The 21,012-nt window shown below is 39.6% G+C and overlaps 1 protein-coding gene across 2 annotated transcripts in view; it reads right to left on the bottom strand.

Moving 5' to 3' along the window:
* LOC119721055 (nucleoporin NUP188-like) overlaps window positions 1-21,012 on the bottom strand; it is a 72,294-nt gene that overhangs the window by 27,601 nt on the left and 23,681 nt on the right. Inside the window, exons 17-33 of one of the 2 annotated variants that reach the window (XM_038190928.1) lie at window positions 20,690-20,803; window positions 19,238-19,367; window positions 17,832-17,897; window positions 14,372-14,473; window positions 13,762-13,882; window positions 13,199-13,286; window positions 12,884-12,960; window positions 11,996-12,110; window positions 11,418-11,550; window positions 10,975-11,071; window positions 8,429-8,551; window positions 7,534-7,780; window positions 5,487-5,576; window positions 3,815-3,970; window positions 3,010-3,075; window positions 1,959-2,062; window positions 1,038-1,107 (exon numbers count right to left, since the gene is read on the bottom strand). In XM_038190928.1, the coding sequence (XP_038046856.1) occupies window positions 1,038-1,107; window positions 1,959-2,062; window positions 3,010-3,075; window positions 3,815-3,970; window positions 5,487-5,576; window positions 7,534-7,780; window positions 8,429-8,551; window positions 10,975-11,071; window positions 11,418-11,550; window positions 11,996-12,110; window positions 12,884-12,960; window positions 13,199-13,286; window positions 13,762-13,882; window positions 14,372-14,473; window positions 17,832-17,897; window positions 19,238-19,367; window positions 20,690-20,803 (1,899 nt within the window). The remainder of the gene's footprint in view (window positions 1-1,037; window positions 1,108-1,958; window positions 2,063-3,009; window positions 3,076-3,814; window positions 3,971-5,486; window positions 5,577-7,533; window positions 7,781-8,428; window positions 8,552-10,974; window positions 11,072-11,417; window positions 11,551-11,995; window positions 12,111-12,883; window positions 12,961-13,198; window positions 13,287-13,761; window positions 13,883-14,371; window positions 14,474-17,831; window positions 17,898-19,237; window positions 19,368-20,689; window positions 20,804-21,012) is intronic. The other variant, XM_038190929.1, reaches the window with a different exon arrangement.

The raw sequence follows: 21,012 nt of genomic DNA, 5'->3' as shown, positions 1-21,012 counted from the left end.
TAACTTTAAATTTTCTAGATGAGATACACTCACTTAATTTTTTTTGGGGGGGGTTCTAATTGGATTTTGTTTTTTGTGGGGGGATTTTTTCTTATTGGAGTTTTGTTTAGCTTTTTGGGAGTTATATATCAGGGAGTAAAAGTGAGGAAATGATATATTGAACCTTTACAAAACAATTCTGAAAAGTTAAATTACAAATATATAAATTGTATACTGAAAATTATAATATAACAATGATTATTATGGGAAATTGTACCTTTGGGAGACAATCCTAACTTTAATGACACTTAACCCTAACTTAAACTTATTTTACCCTCACCAAACTTTGTAATTTTGCATTCCAAGCAAGTGATTAAGCCTTTTTGCGACAACAAAATTATTCCTAGAAAAAGGCCTTGAACATTAGGATCTACCTTGTCCCCCTTAAGGTACTTTTCAGGCCATTAACATTAATCATTACTTTAGTAATACGTCACAAAGCAAGTAATACTTGTGGTTCAATGTCATTTAGCTCCCAACCATTACAGTGGCCAATCCACTTATCTCTATATAAAGACTGGATAGCTAATAAAGAGCCGCACAATGTACGAATTTGACGCCATATTGGTGAGACCGGCTGGTGATCTACAAAGGACAAGTTGCCGTCTTTATAGACAGCTTGATTTCTTTTGTAACGTCGCGGCTCACTTGACTTATATTTTGGCCACCACCACTGACCAACTGACCAAGGTTTACTACAATTTTTCTAACGTAGTGGTTACTTTTATAATGCCGCAAATCACTTTTTCGGCGTTTTTGAAATAATAATCACTACGGAAATGTGTTCCTTTTAGAACATCATAATATGTGTACGTGACCAAAATGCGCGTCAACTGTTGATACAACGCGCGCGTATTTACGCGTAGAACGTTCGTATTATGCGCGGCCATCTTCGTGAGACCGGGGGCGAATTGGTCAATATGCAAAGTCTACTGTGTGAATGTTGTATGCATATCCGCTATCCAGTCTTTATATAAAGATCAGTGGGCCAATCTCACCTGACTACCACCCTCAGGTACAGGAAGATGTTTGAACAATGGAGCAGCTACGTCATCCCAGAATTTGGGTCTACAAGAGAAAAAACAACAAAAACAACAAAAACAAACAATAATTAAATAACAAAGAGCACAAAGTTTATTTGTTCATGACATTAAAATGTTACTTCAAGCATCATCAGCTGGATGTCTTGTCATGAGGCAAATGTAGTGCCAATCTGCTGTACAAGGCATTGCATTGCTAAACATATATATGACGAGTTCCTCCATGAACCGGTCTGAGTTTCACTCCTGAGTAGCCATGAACTTCATTGGCTTAAAGGTCAAGAATACACTCTAAAATGTGTTGACCATAAAATGATAATGGTTGGAAAGATCCTTAAAAAAAGGACAATACAAATCTGCACGAAATATACCTTGAAAACGTGCAGTTTTCAAGTTACAAAATTGTTGGCCTCGGGAGGCACACATGTTCTCTTCAAAATGTTGCTTTGAACAAACTTGCTCTCATTATCATTATGGCTCTTTATTTGTTGGCTTTGTTCGCTGCTGGCAATACGTGTGGGCCAGATAATAGCTACCACGTCAGATGCAAACAGAGTTTGTCAACAGTTTCTCAGCAGGTAAAACACATAATGTGGATTTCCCGTTACCCATCAAAACCACTATATTTTGGTGATCCTCAAAATAATGTTGAAGTAGCATATCTTCAATTGCTTTTCTTTCATTTTGAACCCAACAACAGATGACATGAGGAAATTCATTTCAGTTTATCATGTTCCTGTTGCGCTCAGGATTTGTAGTCATATGGATTTACACAAGAGTTTGGGTCTTTGCAGCTTTGTTTTCAAGATATAGCAGAATAAGATGAAAGATGCAGACTAAGGAGTTTGCATGTATACATATCAGGTGTACATTTCTTACCTGATTCTGAGCACAGAGAGGGCAGTCTCTCTACAGTCCAGCCAGAGAGCCTGCAGAAACCCCAGGGCAGCACAGTGGAGGTCTGGTGGACAGTGAGTAGTACCCTAGCACCAAGAGAACAATGACCAATAACATACAGATAGGAGTTAACATAAACAGCTTCAGTGTAATACAAGAGATTTATAATTCTGCATTGCACCGCAGTTTTGCCTTAAAGGTTCCACTTTTCAAATTCACAGAGGCCTTCCTGCACATATCAGGAATAATCAGCAGAGGGTTTGAGATCACCGAGGGGCCCAGAACATTGTAGTGTATGTGGTTTATGTTTGTATAAATATGCCTACAGGAATCTCTAAAATACCAATTTCTTTTGTTGTATATAAACCTTTATAGGTAAAAACGCCTTTAAAGTAAAACCTTAGCATTTGCAGAATTCAAAAGGATTCTTTAATATTCCAGAAATCAGGAAAAATCCTGACAAAAAAATCTTGAATCAGGAAAAATCCTGACAAATTTTACCCCTGATATATTGCCTTACAGTTAGTCACCCATCTTTCTTTCTTTTTTTACATGTGATACTAAATAAATGGAAATAAATTTTGAAATCCTAGGAATTTGAAACCTTCCTTGATGGAACGAAATCCACCTTAAAGCCTTCTCATCATCAAAAACAAGAGAAACAATGTTGAGTCCTTGTCATTTTGTGTAAAATGAGACGGTTTGAATGTCATCATTTTTCTTATGATGCATTACGGGCTATAGCACGATATAAGTGTTGCCAATGGACGCGTTTTAATACTGTTACTTGCTCATATAAATGAGCAATTCCATGGATACGACTGGAAATCCACATGCCATGTTCGTTGTGTATACAGCATAATATATATAAACCTACTCTGAACACCTAGATAAACATATTTTTATCTATCGGCACGTACTTGTAAGATTTTTTAAAGGCTCAAAAGCTTATGCTGCGATCTATATATTTGTGACGCATTCTGTAAAAAGCACATGCTCTCTCTATGTTGACAATGTCTTTGTGAATACCCACCTGTTTGACTTCTTCAATGGTGTCAAGCACAGCATGCAGACAGCTAATTTTGCCAATCTCCACCTGCTGAACAGAAAGGGCAGTTTTCTCACATTATTCCAATATTATATCTTACAAAAATAGCCATTGTAAAAATTGTGGTTTCCCTTGTCCAACAAATAAAACATTGCACAGCTATGCCAAGTTTTCTGAATTTGATAAGTATACTGCATAAGTATACTGCATAAGTATACTGCATACTGCACAACAAATTTGCAGTGTAAATATTATGCATGAATAAATTACACATTGTTTTGTGAAATTGCTGATAATCACTCAATGTAAGAACTGTAAAATGCATTGCTCCTTGAGTTTCTGTATTTCATATGTTACTTTTTAGGACCGTTTGTAGATAAATTTCATATATAAGAACTCAAGAACAGTTCAATTTCCACAACTAAAAAAATAGGGAAGTCATGGGGCTCACCATGCAGACTATACAGACAAAGCTGTGAGCTGCAGAGGAGTCTGAGGAGCCAGCTTGGTACAATAGGTCTTCCACCCCTCTGGCCAAGGATTGAATTCTACTAAGGCTGTCAAGTGGAGCAGCATTACAGTCTCTGCCTTACTCCATAAGGATCTCTTGAATTTAATTCCATGCTTTTTCTTTTACCTCTAAAACTGAACATTTTGACAATGTTTTCTTCTAGGTTTCTTCAGGCTAATGCACATTTGGGAAACTCTCACCATCATTACGAGAAACAATATCAAACAAGTAGATTACAAGAAAATCAACTCAAGGGCAGGTAGAAAGCACCACACCCACCTTTGTGCTGGAGGGCAGAGTAGATGTCTCAGCCTCTGACTGCTCCCCAGGCTCTGGCTTGACCTTCTCCAAATTCAGGAATAGTTCACTTAGCCCTGGCTGGGTTTCCACGGCAACTGTCAGAAGCTCCAGGATGCCGACCTTTAACCTTTCATCCTGATAGGATTCAATTGCAGGGAAAAATACTTGAAAATCACTGGATTCAAAATGTCTTTACATACGATGTAAAGCAAATAATATACTGTGAGTAAAATTGATTACAACTTACACATTCTGTAAAAACATAAAAATAAGAAGTATTATTAAAAAATGATACGGATCTTATATTAAACTATATCCACAATCCAACGTTTTAAAGCTAGAGTCCATCATCTGCAGCCATCCGAAAAGTAACTGGCGTAATTATTGTTGAAAAACAAACTTGGTTGAAAGATAGTAAGGGAACTAAACTCCCTGTGAAATTATTCTTTCTGGGAAGCTGTCATTTTGAAGTAATCAACGAAAGAAGGCATTTCCAACGGTGATTCTTAAGAAGCACCGTAGGAAAATTTAAATTAGTAGTTCGTTTTGTTATTCAGCGCAGCGCGCACAAGTATTGGAACGACGCACACGCGCGCGCAGTTGTCATAATTCGTCGGATCAGTGCGCGATGTCGCGTATAGCTGCAATTCAAAACAATTCAAAACATGATTCAGTAACTTTTGATTTGAAATTGAGATCTTAGAATGCTGTTTTTCTCGGAATGTACAGCTGAAGCTTAGCTGAAACTTCATCAGGTTAGTTGCTCAGTATCCTTCATTAGATTTTGAACTGTTTTGTTGCTTCAAACGAACAAAATGCACAAATTACAAATGATGGACTGTAGCTTTAAAGACTTATGTTTAAACATACAGGTGAAAAATAGCAGTTAGAAAAAAAACTAATTCAAGACACTGATTTTCTGATTGCAAATCAGTGCCTTAATAACAGAAAATTAATTAATAGGCAAAACTATCAGGCAACTTTGCAACGCAAAATAAAAAAATTTAAAAAGTTACAAAACAATCAGATTGACTAGGGAGTTTCAGATATTGAGCACCACCTTAGGTCCAATCCTTTAAAGCAGCAGAGTCCACAAATAAGTTGAAACCAAAACGTGACACTTTATGCATTAATTTTTGCATGGCACACAGATGGGTTCAATTTCATAACTAATATTACTACCGATACAGACTTGTTGGTGTATGATCACCATGCTGTGCTCACACCATGACTACATCAATTCTGAACTAACCCTGTAAGAATCTTAAGTTATGGAATGCAGTCATGCAATAGCCAATGGTCCACATCAAGTTCAGAAATAGACTGACTTTTGAAGCCACATTTTCGGCTTTAAGGTCAATTCATACTCATATGCAAATGAGTTTTGCGCCACAAATTTGCAAAAGTTGAACACATTACAATTCAGTCGAATTTTGCAGCAAACGTTTTATGACGTCAACTTTGTTTCACATTTCCATTCGCTCGCAGTGTGAACCAACCTCAGCACAGATTATCTGTTCACAATTAACAAAGCCATGAAATTGGCTTAGCAACACAGAAAAATATATGGAGCACTGAGCTATATTCCATGCAGGCTTTAAGACTTGGGAGAGAAGGGCTTGTGAGAGCTAAAGGTTGTTGGTTAACTGACCTCTGAATGTGCCTGCAAACGAGACAGGTAGATATCTCGGATAGCTGCTGCTTGACTGCCAAGACAGCCAAAGATAGACATGGGTGCAACCTGCAAGAATACAAGATAGGTTGGATTGAGGTCATCAAATAGCTAGCTGTTATCAACATATCAATGCACAAGTCAAAGTGAAAGTTAGGTCACAAAAACAGGCACTTTTCACTAAAAACATGTCGTAAATGTTTTATTGTGTCTCAGACACTGTAACATCAAAGGTCTAGAATGGTTATTTGTGAAGTTTGTGAAACTGTATGTGACATCCTTAATGCATCATTTACACAGCATTTCATGTCTAGCAGAAAAAGCTCACAACAATCAGTGATTAAATTCATATCTCACAAAGGAATCTTAAAACAATATTCATAATAGGCCTAATTCATAAACACTGGAGACAGTTTACCTTTTTCTATTGGTTGAGGGCTTGACATATGGGTGATTTTAAACAACGATTTAAACACCACTAAGATATGTTTAAGGCTGGTCGTGTACCTAATGGTACAAATGATCTGAACTGATCTCCACATAAAGATATCGGTGTTTGAGTACACAGCGTATGTCGTGCGCACCATAGAAATGACCCAAACATGGAGTAAATGGTAGATCAAAATCATCGGAACTTTGTCAACTCTTCGACCTTCTCTACTGTTTTTGACCGAAAAGGTATTTATGACTGGGTATTGTAATGTGCTTGACTAGTTTTAAACCACACATTCATAAATACCTCAGACAGTTTAGCTATTCCTATTGGTCGAGAGCCCGTCACGTGGCCGGTCTTAAACGGATGATAAAGACATGGCTAGCTGGTCTTAAACACTTTTCCAGTGTCACAATAAAATGTGGACTCCTAAAAATCCAGTGCCTCTTACCGTTTCATTGGTTTAACGTTCACAATCCTCACGTAGGCATGCGCAACACTACAAGCGAGTCAGAATTTTATAGTTCTAAATTCAAAACGCAACGCCCCAGGTGCGTTCTGCGTGACATCACGCAGAACATGTTAAGCGCGCGTCAATCTCCATAAAAGGGTTGTTTACATCTTACTCGCCAGCTGAACACTCCATTATTTTGCTAGAGGGATGTTTCAAAAAGCATGAAGTGAACTTGTTGAACAAAATCGGGATTTTTTGAACGAATTATTTGATATTTTTTTACGGATAAGGTATTTATGAATGGGAATAAATATGTGCTCGGTCGGTATTTATCACTCTGTTTAATACCGCTTAGAGTCTGGGTGCTGATAATTACCCTCGCCTCCGGCTCGAGTAATTATCAGCACCCAGACTCTAAGCGGTATTAAACGAGTGATAAAAACCTCCGGAGCACACATTTATTCCCTTATTTATAATTGCTCCATCACAGTATTATATCCTCATTATAATATTATCTTTTTGGAATTATTTACACAATATAGGAAAATATAGGAAAGTAGGAATGCATTGATTTTGCCATCATTTACGGGAGAATGAAGTACTCTTTCCAAAGATGCATTTCAAAATGAAATTAAGTAGGGCTGTCCCCAATATACTGAATATTCAACCGAATCAACAACCGAATTTTCAAATAGTTTTTACTGGTTTCGAATATTTGAGAGAAGAAAAAAAATCTAGCCACCTTCACACATGACTGTGATGTTATTTTAATCTTAAAATTTGGGCTTTTATTGTAAGATGTGACTTTTTTGTCGATTGCGGTTCATTGTTCCTATCCTTTGAACAGGTAAATGCCCTTGAAAGTTATAAAATACTTTAACTGCAAAACACTTCAGCGGCCCATAATATAGATTGCCGCGCCGAACGCACATTTTATCTGGCGCACTTTGCGTGCAACTTTGGAGCGGCGTGGCACACAGTTGCAGCTGGTCCTTATAAAACTTGATCAGCGAGTTTTGAATATCCAAATATTCGGTCAAACACACTTTCAAATAATCAAACACTAAATAATTTGAAAATGGACAGCCACAAATTAACCGCTTGACAGTTAGTTAATGGTGGATGATTACAGATCTCACCATGGCTACTCTCTTGAGCAGCAATGTGGCCAGTGTAGGCAACCTGGGATCATGTCGGTGGTAGATATAACCAGCAATCAGGCCTATCAGGTGGGGCTGGTGTGGCAGGCCTGTGGTATGGGAGGTCAGGGTTTGCACTAAGGGGCACGGGGGCTGACCAGGAGGCTTCAAGAGAAGTAGGCGGTTCAGGATGGACAGAGAGAGCTTGATGAGTTGGGAGAGACGCTCTGCCGCACATTCAAACGTACTGGGATAAAGAAAACAAGAAAGTATTCTGATACTGTTTTGCAAAGAGGTGACATCAAATCTGTTGTATCTTGTCTTGGTTACTGAAACTTCAGTGGTTTGTAATGGTCACATTATCAAGTTTGAAAAAACAAGAATAAGCCATCATTGACATCATACAAATGCTGCCTTTCACATCAGTTGTGTCACTACTGCACACTTCAAAACAGATTGCATCATGTCAAGAAGCAAAGATCACAGAAATCACAAATCAAGTAAGAAGGATCTTTAATCTTGTGATGACCATAGCGGCCCAAAGCAGCCAGAATTGAAACTCCTGTAGCTGCAACTGGCTGACAGCGTAGCAATGTTTTTCTTTTTTCAATAACAAATGTTCATGCAATTTAAGCAAACAGCTTTCGAAGACACTATTTTGTACGAAAACAAAGACACAAATTTTATTATTATTATTTTTCTAGTTTATTAAAAAAATTGTGTGTAGCCAGAGGCTAAATTGCCACAATGCGTACAAATTTGTTACACTTGGTAAAAAGCTTCGGGCATACAGCATTGTACACTAAGGAAAATTTGGTCAAATGATCAATCTACAGTTTCTCTCAGCTTTACACAACTCTAACCTTTCTCATTTCAGATTAACAAATCAACTGACCTCCCCTGATCAATGATTCTCTGTTCCAGAATGTCGATGCCTGAGGCAATGATGTAAAGTAATGCCTCACCAGCTGGGGTGTACAGAAAACCATGCACACACGTCTCACGAATTGATGCAATACTAAGGGTAAAAAAACAAAAACAAATTTAACAACATCAAGGAAACTTTCCAATTGAAAATGCCCATGCCATAAGATTTGTATTGTTTAACACAAACATGATCCTACGATGATATTCCATCTTATGTGCTGATTATCCCAGGATAAATAAGAGACTATCATTTTTGAAATGGTTTTGGGTACTTCTACACATACATTTTCACAGGATTCATGATCCAGACCAAGGAAATTGGCCGGCTAAGCCTGCCGTGGTCTACACACATCAACTTTTCAGTCCTGTGCGGCGACAACTTTGAGCTTTCTTGTTTTGAAGATGGGTCGTCTTCTTGGCATGACAAAAGTCTGACATGATCCCTACAAAGTTTCTACCTGGATCACAAAGAACCAAGACAACCTGTTAAATGTCCCTTTCTCAGAGGGGTCTTGCTAAAACTTCAGAAAGTTAAAGATTGCCGTATTTACATTGGTACACAGCTCAACAATTTCCCTACACGTAAGTATTGGCGGGAACCAGTATTGTCTTGCCTGCAAACGTACCTGGTATCTGTTTATATAGCCATGATGCACTAGGGCTGCCGTGAAGCCAGTGATGAATACGTGTGGTGGGGTAGGATATCAAAGGACTTACACTGTATGTGCTTATCTATGGACCGGGACCAGACTATTGCTCTATTCTCTCCATTTCCTTTTTTTTTTTTTAAGTAAATGTCACTTATGACCAGTGTTGTAGTCGAGTACTTTTTTCCGAGTACCGAGTACTGCCGAGTACCTAGGTTGCCGAGTGCCTAGGTTGCCGAGTGCCTAGGTTGCCGAGTGCCTAGGTTGCCGAGTGCCTAGGTTGCCGAGTGCCTAGGTTGCCGAGTGCCTAGGTTGCCGAGTGCCTAGGTTGCCGAGTACCTAGGTTTCTCTGAGTAGGAGTACTTGAATGTCAGAGTACGAGTACAAGTACTTCCGAGTACAAGTACTTCCAAGTACGAGTACGAGTACTTGTATTTCCGAATATGGCACCGGATATACTGTGCTTGAAGCCTAAAATTATGTGTACTGTTAATCACTTGTGATAGGGTTCGTCTTTGTAAGCTTTTAAAGTTATTTTGAAGTTAATTTGTTTTTTAAATCGGCAACAGCAGTCTCAAATCAATGTAAATGTATTTTCCAAGGAAATGCTACCCAGCTGAGATACAGACATGAAAGTTTAGGGTCAACTGTCATTTAATAAAATTAATCTATACAGTGTTGTGCATTTAATTTGTATTATTATTATTCATGTATTTTCAGGTCCTTGGATTCCTCAGAAGAAAAAAAACTGCAAGTACAACAAGCATTCAAATGGCCGAGAAAAAAATTCTTTATTTCTACTTAGTTTCAACCACTGTTCTTAGTGTTCTTACAAAAGCAGGGTGTTTCTTCCGCATATGCTTGATGAAGTTCCGCATAATGCTTGATGAAGTTTGAAGATGAAGTTCGAAGTTGTCCCATATGTTTCTGATATGCGAACAGCACAAAACATGCACGCTGCACTTTGGCGTTTCACGCCATTTTGGACAAATTCCCTGTGATCCTTGAACACAAACTTCACAACAGTGGACACATATGACATGACACATGTATTTTGGGGTTCATTTCACGAACAATGTATACAATTTGGGTACAAAAAAGTGACTGAAGTGCCACACAGGCAAGCGTAAGCGAACGTCGACTGTACAGGTACATGTACAAAAGTACATGCAACGTGCATGCAAAAAGCTGTTAATTCACGGCTAGCTGTGTTTGTACGGATGTGCGTGGAATAGAGAACATTTCGATTTCTCCGCAATCAATCACTTGAGACTCAAAGTATCGATAAAATAAGGCCGTGGTAACGTAAGTGCTATACCTTTTTTTTTATCGAGTATCGCTATTTGAGTACGAGTACTTTGTTTTATCGAGTACTGTTATTCGAGTACGAGTACTTTGATGATCGAGTACAATTTCGACATGTGCGAGTACGAGTACTTTGCTGCTCGAGTACGAGTTCCGTCATATCGAGTACGAATACTTTGACATTCGAGTACGAGTACTGAGTACAAGTACTACAACACTGCTTATGACAAGGTTCTGGAAAGGCCACTCAATGTGAGGGCTACACAATGAGGGGAAAGACAAGGGAACTGAGAATAACAACAGGTTGTACAGAAGCAGTTGTTTATATGGATGTTGCACCATGAGAGTAGCATGAGACAGGTCAAGAATTCCAAAGTAAGGCAGTGCATGGGACATAATGGCAAGAATACCTTGGAGAATCTGCTCAAAGACAATGACTTTTATGGATGAGAACAAAAAGCGTTTAGTGTTGCCAAATGTATGTTCTCTTTTTTGATAACCCAGCAGAAGACCACAGAAAGACCAATGGAGTACAAATCATTACACACATTGAAGTACTTACGTCTTGGAAGCATCAGCGACAAATGGCGCTGCTTTGGTTTGTCCAATAGTTGGGAGAACATGGAGTACAATGTGGAATATATCCAGACTGCACTTGCCTGCATTGAGCATAGACATAAAAGACTTGTGAATGGGAAACTGTTTAATAAACAGGCGGGAATGGAGATGTGATTGTTTTCTGTACTTGTGTAAAAGTAAAGAACTATTTGCATATGACAAGCATCTGTTGAGATTACAGTAAGTTAATAAGACTGGTGTTGCATTGGGGAGCAGAACTGTACAGGATATGAAAACAAGCTGCACAAGTTGCTTAGCAACAGTCAGCAAAAGGCAAAACCTAAGATTAGAAATCTGTTCAGCTCAGCAAGACAAGTTACATCCATCAAGACACATGACAAGTTGTGTATTATAGCTCTTACTACTAAGACCTTGAGATCAACCTACCCACTTCTTCCCTATCGTCAAAGGGAGCATATCTCCAGTTGTGGAATGCTGAGAATATTTCTCTCTGTACAAACACAACGCAGGCCAGCAGATCCTGATGTGTAGCAATGTCTACATCAGATGTACACAGACCCTGGATGTGAGGCAGATATTAGGAAAGTAACCATCAGAGATTTTTGTTTGGGGGGGGGGCAGTGCCTGTGATGATCAAAAATGAATGCATCGTCCATGTGATTCTTTTAGCAAGATGTTTTTTGCACATACATCATGCGAAGTGACTGTCCGTAAAAAGAGAGGTGGTTCTGAAAAGAACGTACCAATTTGGTCAGTGTCCTCTGACTGTCATCGGAATTCTTCTCCTGTACTCATTTAAGATTCTCTCTCTCAAGGTACAGCATTCTCCTGGATGATAGTCGAGCACACTGACATACTGGTTCTTCTCAAAATGACTTCTCTTTTTGGAAGCAGTTACTTCACATGCCGTGTCCATCAAGCTGCCTAGTTGTACCCTCATCATGCAAATCATGTGGAGCCTTGGGCCCTAGATCTAGGATATCTTTTTCATGGGACTGTCCTACCTCAAGCAGGATCTTGAGCAGGCGCAGGAACTCCAAGGTGACAGGATATTCTCCTGTGGGTTGCTCCTGGCTGACCAACAACTTGCCGTACTCTGCTGGGTAGATACCCTCACCACTGAGCCATCAAACATGGGTGGAGAAAAAAATACCATAAACAGGCTTCCAAGCCACAGTTTGAAATGTTGGTCTTTGGGGGATTTGAGCTTTGATCACAAAAGTGAAAGGGGAGTAGAGTAGTACTGTGCCAACCTGACTCTGCCTTTTGACTAGGCCTACATCTTGTTCTTGTTGATGTCCCCTAATGTGGCACGGCCCCTAATGTGGCGCACTGTGATTTTTTTGCCTCTAGTTCCTAGCTAGAGCAAAAGTTTAAGCTCAAATTTCATAGTAAGCAAAATTTCATCAAGCTCTAAACATACCTGTTCATAAACCTTCACTTTTCCTACCTTTACAAAGTTAAGAGAGAAATTTTATTTTGGCGCGATTTCCAATTTTGTGCCCAAAAATAAGAAAAAAACTTTTTTGACAAACATGTACATATAGTTGGATATGTGAGTGGAGATAATAATCCTTTATCAGATTAACAAATTCTCAAATGTTAAACATCCGTTAGGGAACACTTAAAGCATATTGTGCCCAATTTCCGGATGCCACCATTTTTGATTTTCGGACTAAATTCATGACACTAATACTGTTCACAACGGTTCAACAGCAAACATTATTAAGGTAATAGTACGAGTCTTTAACTGCATATATTTAAAGCTTGTCAACAAAGAGATTTGTGAACACTTGATGAACGTCAGGGAAAACGTCGAAGTGCGCTATATCAGGGAACTCCACTATAATGCTCACAAAAGATTATTGACATGGGACAAACATGTCTTGTACCTGATGGCTTCAGCTGCATTACTGTACACATTGCCGGTATGGGGTAGGAAACCAGACTTTTGTATACTCTGCCATACCTGGAAGTACAAAAACATACACAGTTTAATAAAGACATTCATTTAGATGTCTAACTGAGTGATGTAAAAATGACAAATTGTACATGCTAAACATTTGCTAAGAATGAAAACTATCTGCTGAGCAAAAACAGATTACCGACAAAATGTCACGCAATAAACATGGCTTGTGATTGGTTCTCACATGATTTCTGCTTGACACAGAAATTGGCGAAGGAACTCTGTATAAATGGACAAATACCTGTCTGGGCTGATGTTTAGCCAGGACACCGATGCACTTGAGGCAGACAGACAGCAGACCCAATGGGGGATTTGTCAAGGAAGTCAAGCTATAAGACCAATGTAACAGAATCATGTCAGGCTTAGGGTGTGTATGGTGTTGGTAATAGGCTCTCCTCAAATAGCATGATATAGCAACACTAATATAGTAAGAGTAATTCGTTTTGATGCATAAGTGGAATAATCAAGATACAAGTTGAATACGCAAATGGTTTTTCACTTGCTGAAATCATTTGGATTAACACAAACTTTTTAATTTATCATACTCGATTTTGCAACTTTTATGCCTTCACATAATCCAGAAGGTTACAGTTTCTGAGGGCTTTGGACAAATGCAGGACTATGTCACTGTCAAATCAAGCACTACTCTCTATGGCTCACAAGTTTCACAACAGCATGGCAAAATGTATTAGGAGTAAAAAAAAAAAATGGATTTTTTTTTTTTATTTGAGGTCTAATTCCAATAGCCTATTACTGTTGGGCCAGTCAGTAAGTAACCACAGTGGATAATAAGAGAAACAATACCTAGATAGCAGTTGATAGAGGCAGTCAGTGATTGGCTGAAGCTTGGATGACAGTGACCAATCAGCTTCAAGGGTGTGGGTCACAAGGTCAATGATGGCCTCTGATTGGCTGACTTGGACACCTTTGAAGAAAGATGCAACAAACACAAGGAAACATTTTTAGAAAATGGAAAGTTCTTGAAATCTCTGAAACTTTTATAATCACAAAGTAAAGGGTAAATCAAACTGACACACTGAGTTTGAGAAAAGACAATAAGAGCGATTCAAAATACAGTAAATTTTGCTTTGCCTGTAGCACATTATTGGAAAATGTCCATATCACTTTGTAGATGGTCAAAAAAGTAAGGTAAAAAAAAGAAGAAGAAGAAAAACTCACTTTTGTTCTACATGCAGTTGATATTTGTTCTGTAAATCAATACTTTTTTTTTTTTAAAGTTACGAGGCTTCTTGTCTATGTCCTACTGCACATTAACAAATCATTATTAACAAATCATTATTTTTGGCAGGGTATTATGTGCAGTAGGTCTTCCATTCAGTTGAAAAGTAACCTCTTCAATGGAAATACTTCATGGCATGCTATAGTGTGAAACCCTTCTACTGTTTGGACTAACCTGATGGTATGCTGCCCTGCCTGATTCGGACCAACAGCCAGTCAATCAAACTATGGAAGAGCCACCAACCGCTGAAGTCAAAACTCCAACGAATCAAATCAACTTCAGAATGAAAAGCAAAACAAAAAGAATGTCGTTGTAATGAGGATATAGGAAATGACAGTAATTATTCCTTTGGAACTAAGACGTTTGACCAATTGGTTCTAATATGCTTTCCTGTGCCAAGTCTGTGCCTTGCTGAGAGGCTAGGCTTTGTCAAGGACAATGGAATGGACAGACTGGAGGGTCGAGTGCACCCAGGCGCATCTCAATTAATGAGCTACAATGAACAGACTGGAGGGTCGAGTGCACCCAGGCGCATCTCAATTAATGAGCTACAATGGACAGACTGGAGGGTCGAGTGCACCCAGGCGCATCTCAATTAATGAGCTACAATGGACAGACTGGAGGGTCGAGTGCACCCAGGCGCATCTCAATTAATGAGCTACAATGAACAGACTGGAGGGTCGAGTGCACCGAGGGGCATCTCAATTAATGAGCTACAATGGACAGACTGGAGGGTCGAGTGCACCCAGGCGCATCTCAATTAATGAGCTACAATGGACAGACTGGAGGGTCGAGTACACCCAGGCGCATCTCAATTAATGAGCTACAATGGACAGACTGGAGGGTCGAGTGCACCCAGGCGCATCTCAATTAATGAGCTACAATGGACAGACTGGAGGGTCGAGTGCACCCAGGCGCATCTCAATTAATGAGCTACAATGGACAGACTGGAGGGTCGAGTGCACCCAGGCGCATCTCAATTAATGAGCTACAATGAACAGACTGGAGGGTCGAGTGCACCGAGGGGCATCTCAATTAATGAGCTACAATGGACAGACTGGAGGGTCGAGTGCACCCAGGCGCATCTCAATTAATGAGCTACAATGGACAGACTGGAGGGTCGAGTACACCCAGGCGCATCTCAATTAATGAGCTACAATGGACAGACTGGAGGGTCGAGTACACCCAGGCGCATCTCAATTAATGAGCTACAATGGACAGACTGGAGGGTCGAGTGAACCCAGGCGCATCTCAATTAATGAGCTACAATGGACAGACTGGAGGGTCGAGTGCACCCAGGCGCATCTCAATTAATGAGCTACAATGGACAGACTGGAGGGTCGAGTGCACCCAGGCGCATCTCAATTAATGAGCTACAATGAACAGACTGGAGGGTCGAGTGCACCGAGGGGCATCTCAATTAATGAGCTACAATGGACAGACTGGAGGGTCGAGTGCACCCAGGCGCATCTCAATTAATGAGCTACAATGGACAGACTGGAGGGTCGAGTACACCCAGGCGCATCTCAATTAATGAGCTACAATGGACAGACTGGAGGGTCGAGTGCACCCAGGCGCATCTCAATTAATGAGCTACAATGGACAGACTGGAGGGTCGAGTGCACCCAGGCGCATCTCAATTAATGAGCTACAATGGACAGACTGGAGGGTCGAGTGCACCCAGGCGCATCTCAATTAATGAGCTAGTGTCATTTTGATTGCTGTTGGTCAAAAATGCACATGAAGAAACATAAGGTGTGGAGAACTAATGAATACAGCATCCTGTCAATCTAATTACAATCATGCAAACATTTGTGCTATTGATGGCATCTGGTGAGGCAGCTTTCTGATGTTTAGGAAATATTTGGTCATCCACTGTCAATACATCACACCTTCAGGAGGTTAATCTCCTGTAGTTTCCTTCAAATTTATAAAAAAAATATGTCGTGATATGATGACACTCCAAAACCCAACCTTGAATGTGTTAGGTTGTGAGGTTTGTTAAATTACTGGTTGATGGACTTTAGACCTTAGGATTTGTCACTTTAACGATGGACATCTGTATCTCTGGTTAGGCATGTCAGAAAGCTCTTAACGTAACGAATAATCTAGTTTCCAAATTCAAGAAGCAAATTTGAAATTTCAGCATGCTCATGTGGGATTAAAAAGTATGTGGAATCCCTCCGACTGCAATGGTGAGGGATGCTTTGGATCAATCGGTAAGGCACCTAACAGAATTGTAATTGAATCTTCTAATACCAGTTTGAATTTAGTTATGAGTCCAAGTTTCAAATCACTCATTTAATTACAAGTTTTCTTGTTTCAAGTCTGAATGTCATGCGTTGAATTACTCAGCTCAAGTCTCAAGTACGAGTTGGTTCAAGTCTGAGTGTAAACCTTAAGTCACTTGGTTGCAGGCTCAGTTTCAATTATTCTTGTTTCAATTTGAGTTTGGTTATGGAATTGTTTGAATCAAGTCTGATTACCTCTTTCCATTACTTTAAACAAACTTGCTTCATGTGTAAATTTGAGGTATGAGTTGCTTGGTTCCAGTCAGAGTCTTGCGTCCCTTGATTAATTCACAGTTTAAGTCATCAGACATTTGAACTGAAGGTAAGTCTGTGCCACAGAATATGAATTTATAAGACTTACTCTAGAAATTTGAAACAAGGTGCACAAAAGTGAAGTGGCTGTAACACAACAAGAATTTAAAGTGCTCCTATCTTGGGAAAAATGAAATTTCTTGTAACCTTCCACAAACAAAAGGTGGGTTGTTTTATTTCATGAGATTACACAAGAATGTGTGGATTCATAATTTAAGAATTTATGAGGTGCAAAGAGCCGAGTGAATTCGTAAATTAAGAATCCACACTTGCGAGTGTATTCTCTGACTTAAACCATTGCGTCAAAAGAAGCATTGTCATTAATGGTCCAGTTGAGTGGAGATGAAAAGACTTGCATATCTTGTACTGTGGCCATTTAATTAGGCGTAATTTACATTTAAGGGAGTTATTCAAGGCCCTTATGTAATCAAGCTTTGTGTAAAGGAAATTTGCATTGTGGCATGTTTCTGTTAGAATGCGTATAGCCACACCCGTACAACCAAGTACCTTTGTGTGTAGACTCCTTAACGTCAACATGAATAGTTGAGACGACGATTTGCAAAATGTTTAAAATGTATTTAGAATGCGTTAAAAAAAGAATAAAATTTAACGTGTGATAAGTTTGATGAGGTCTATACACAGTTGTATATTTTTTTTAAAGTACATTGTTCAAAGTGTGGATTCATAATTCTGGATCCACACTTTACTAAATATTCGTCGTTCCGAATCCACACTTTGTGACCAGTGTAACAGATTTGTTGTTCCGAATCCACACTTTGTGACCAGTGTAACAGATTTGTTGTTCCGAATCCACACTTTGTGACCAGTGTAACAGATTCGTCGTTCTGAATCCACACTTTGTGACCAGTGTAACAGATTCGTTGTTCCGAATCCACACTTTGTGACCAGTGTAACAGATTCGTTGTTCCGAATCCACACTTTGTGACCAGTGTAACAGATTCGTAGTTCCGAATCCACACTTTTAACAATAGTGTGACGTCATAGCAATGGTTTAATTCAGTGTAACTCACCCCTGTTTCTCTGGAGCTGGGAACCCAGGGAACCTGCTGGTATGATGAATCCTTGACAATGATCACCTACATAACAATGAAAGAATCACATCGTTATACAAAGATGACTAGGTACAAAGTTATAATCAGACGCATAAAATAAGTTTCTGGTGTCTGGTCCTGGGTTACATTAGTGAGGTGATGCAGTTTTTGGCAGCTTGTGCATGTGACAAATAGACGATACTTCTTTCTTCCGAGGGCAGACATTTTCTAGGGGGAGTGCCACAAATTATGCAATGTTCATACCCCTGAAAAAGTCTATTGCATTGCATGATGTTGGCCCATTGGAATGGTGATGGCTAACTCCTATCTTCCTCTCCTACTCAGAGTGGTGTTGGACTGACAAGCAGGCTACGTCTGTGAGACACCATAGACATGGCATTGATGATTGCTTGAAGGTCTGACAGTACATGTAGGTGGGTAACTGCTGTGGAGTCAGCAAACTGAAGCCCAAAGACAATGGTGTTTGAGGTCAGCATGGTTGCCTTCAATCCTCCGAGATTGGAAAGACTACTGTCAAGGCAGTATCAGATTCTGCCCGAGTCAAGCTGAAGTGCACCACACAAAGAAGACAGCAACAAGGTGCATGATGAGCCAGACTGGGATAATAACCCAACCCTACCTGACTCCAATCGAGACCTCAAAGGCTTCTGACTCCTCAACATTCATTGTGATCTTGGCTTGTATGCAAACCTCTAGAGGATAGCCCATAACATATCTAGAATTTATCAAATGCCTTTTCAGATGAATGAAGGCAAAGCATATCCTCCCTTGCTGCTCACAACATTTTTTGAGGAGGTGATACACAAAGATCGTGTCAATCATGCTGCCATCAGCTCAGAAACCCCAATGAGTTTTCGGCAGAATGCTGTCAGCAAAGTGCTGGAAATACCATACAAATTGGTGAGTATCATTCAAGCAACATTAAGCAGTGATATATCAAGGATGTGGTCACAAACAGCTCTATCCCCTTTCCTCTTATAGATGGTCACAATGGCGGCATGCTTCCAGCACTCAGAGATTTTACAAATCCTCCACAAGGTATGGATGACGTAATGGAGATATGCCAACGTATCAGAACCAGTGTGACTGTAGATTTTTCTAGTAATTCTAACACCAGGGGATTTTCGGTTTCACGCATTTTAAAGCTAAATAAACCTCAACAAGGCTTGTTTTGTCAGCAATGTCTGGGAATGACAAGTTGGTAGCATTCCCAATTTTAAGGAACCAACTTTCGTCTGTTCAGAAGTTCACAAAAAGCATGCAGCCAATGTCAAATAATGGTGTCTATTAGTACCTTCTTACATCTTACAAAATCCTCCAAAACCCATGGTGCATATTATAGGAGTCAAAGTCCAAAGTCTAACCTTCTGGTAGGAGAATCTTGTCCTGCATCAACTTCCAGACTCCTTTCTGATTGGTGCTCTGCAGGTCCACTGATCGGTTATTGTCCAATGGCTCAGTGAAGGTTGGCAGATGTTCCAGGAAGGCAAACACCTGTACAATTACCCAGGCAATAGACTTGCATTAAGTTGACAGTAAGTATTGGAGTTGAGTCTTTGATGCGAGTCCAAGACTGCAACAGTAACAAATAAAAATAAACAGGTACAAAGTATGGATTTGACTTGAGCAGAGTAGACTTGGTTCTGGATTCCAAATCACCTTTTGTAATAACATGGTCTTGGAATCATAAACAATTTTTGTAATTCCTGACTTGCTGAGCAGATGATACATTATGCTGGAGTCCTGGTTTAAATTTGGGTTATTGACAAAGCTAAATTCAAGTTTGGACTTCTGCCTGAAATTAAATGTTTTTAACTTCAAATCTTTAGGTTTCTCATGTTGACAGAGAAAGATGCATAACATATGAAGGACGGGACAGAAACTGTATACATGTCCCTTAAACTTCAACCGCAGGGCTTAAATAGAATCTTTAGCAGTATTACAGGTAGCCCACAAACTTGACCTGGGTGCGTTCCACTTGCAAAGTCATTGGAAAATCGTTGGCAACGATTGTGTAGTTCACGTAAAAAGTGGAATGTACCCCAAGTTCCCCAATGTTTGGGATTTTTTCTCAATTTCTCAAACTCAGTAAGAAATAGCATAAGACTAATAGAAGATTGTTTATTCATTTATTAAAATCTAAAGATGTGCATCTTTTTGGTTATTCCTTACACTCCAACATCACTGCTAGCAACAAATAAGGGAGATAATGAAATTCCACATATAGGGACTCCAATGTAAGATAATGGAATTCCACATATAGGGACTCAAAATGTTTTTCAATGTGGGAGACTTTGATCACAATTTCTCATACTCAAAAATGTCGCTGGGGTTAGAGAAGGTCGTTCATTTATCTTATTGAAAATCTTGAGATGTACTGAATTTTCATGACCATATATTCTTTTTTCTACAAATGGCTATCACAACCTTATCTATGGAATATATGCTTGCACACAAGCATCTAGATGATATTTGTGCAGATTTGGCGATTAATAATGCAAAACAAGACTGCTTCTTGACCTCCAGATTCTAACCATTCAGCGGGCACCTTCTATCGGGTCTTTGATAACCCGTTGTTGTATTATAAAAACATGGCAGCCAATTGACCAATCAACAGCTTAGTCCACATTTCTGATCAAAATGACATCACACTTTCTCGACTCCGATTGGCTGGCGCATGGGGTGGAATACAATTGGCATGTTGGGATATATCAGATGTTCATAGTGCGGCTCTGCACACGTGAATGTCTGATCCTCAGACTAATCACAACCTAGTACTCCTCCAACAGCTAGTTCATGGTGGTGTTACTCATTACCTGTTTGCTGCCCTCACTTGTCAGTGGAGTCAGCAGTTGCAGCAGTGGATTAAAGTCCAGTGGAAAGCTGTTTGTGGAAGAGTGAAGAAGGGAGAATATACCGCCCTCTATGTCCTAATTAGAGAACAAGAAGGAGATGAAAAATATGTCTTAAAATAAGTCTCAACTCATAAGTTTGCTAACATCTTGGGAGAGGTTTGCGGATAAACCAAGTGAAGGGACTAACTCTTACAATTCAGTGGTTCTGAGAAGAACTCCTTTGGTTTCCACATCTGGTTCATCTCAGTCCAAGTTTTCCTTTATAGTTAGCACTGTACCACCAA

This window comes from Patiria miniata, unplaced genomic scaffold (assembly GCF_015706575.1).
Source record: "Patiria miniata isolate m_02_andy unplaced genomic scaffold, ASM1570657v1 HiC_scaffold_9, whole genome shotgun sequence".
NCBI classification, from domain to species: Eukaryota; Metazoa; Echinodermata; class Asteroidea; order Valvatida; family Asterinidae; genus Patiria; species Patiria miniata.
The sequence above is the reverse complement of the archived record's forward strand: the minus strand, read 5'-3'. Positions and strand labels throughout refer to the sequence as shown.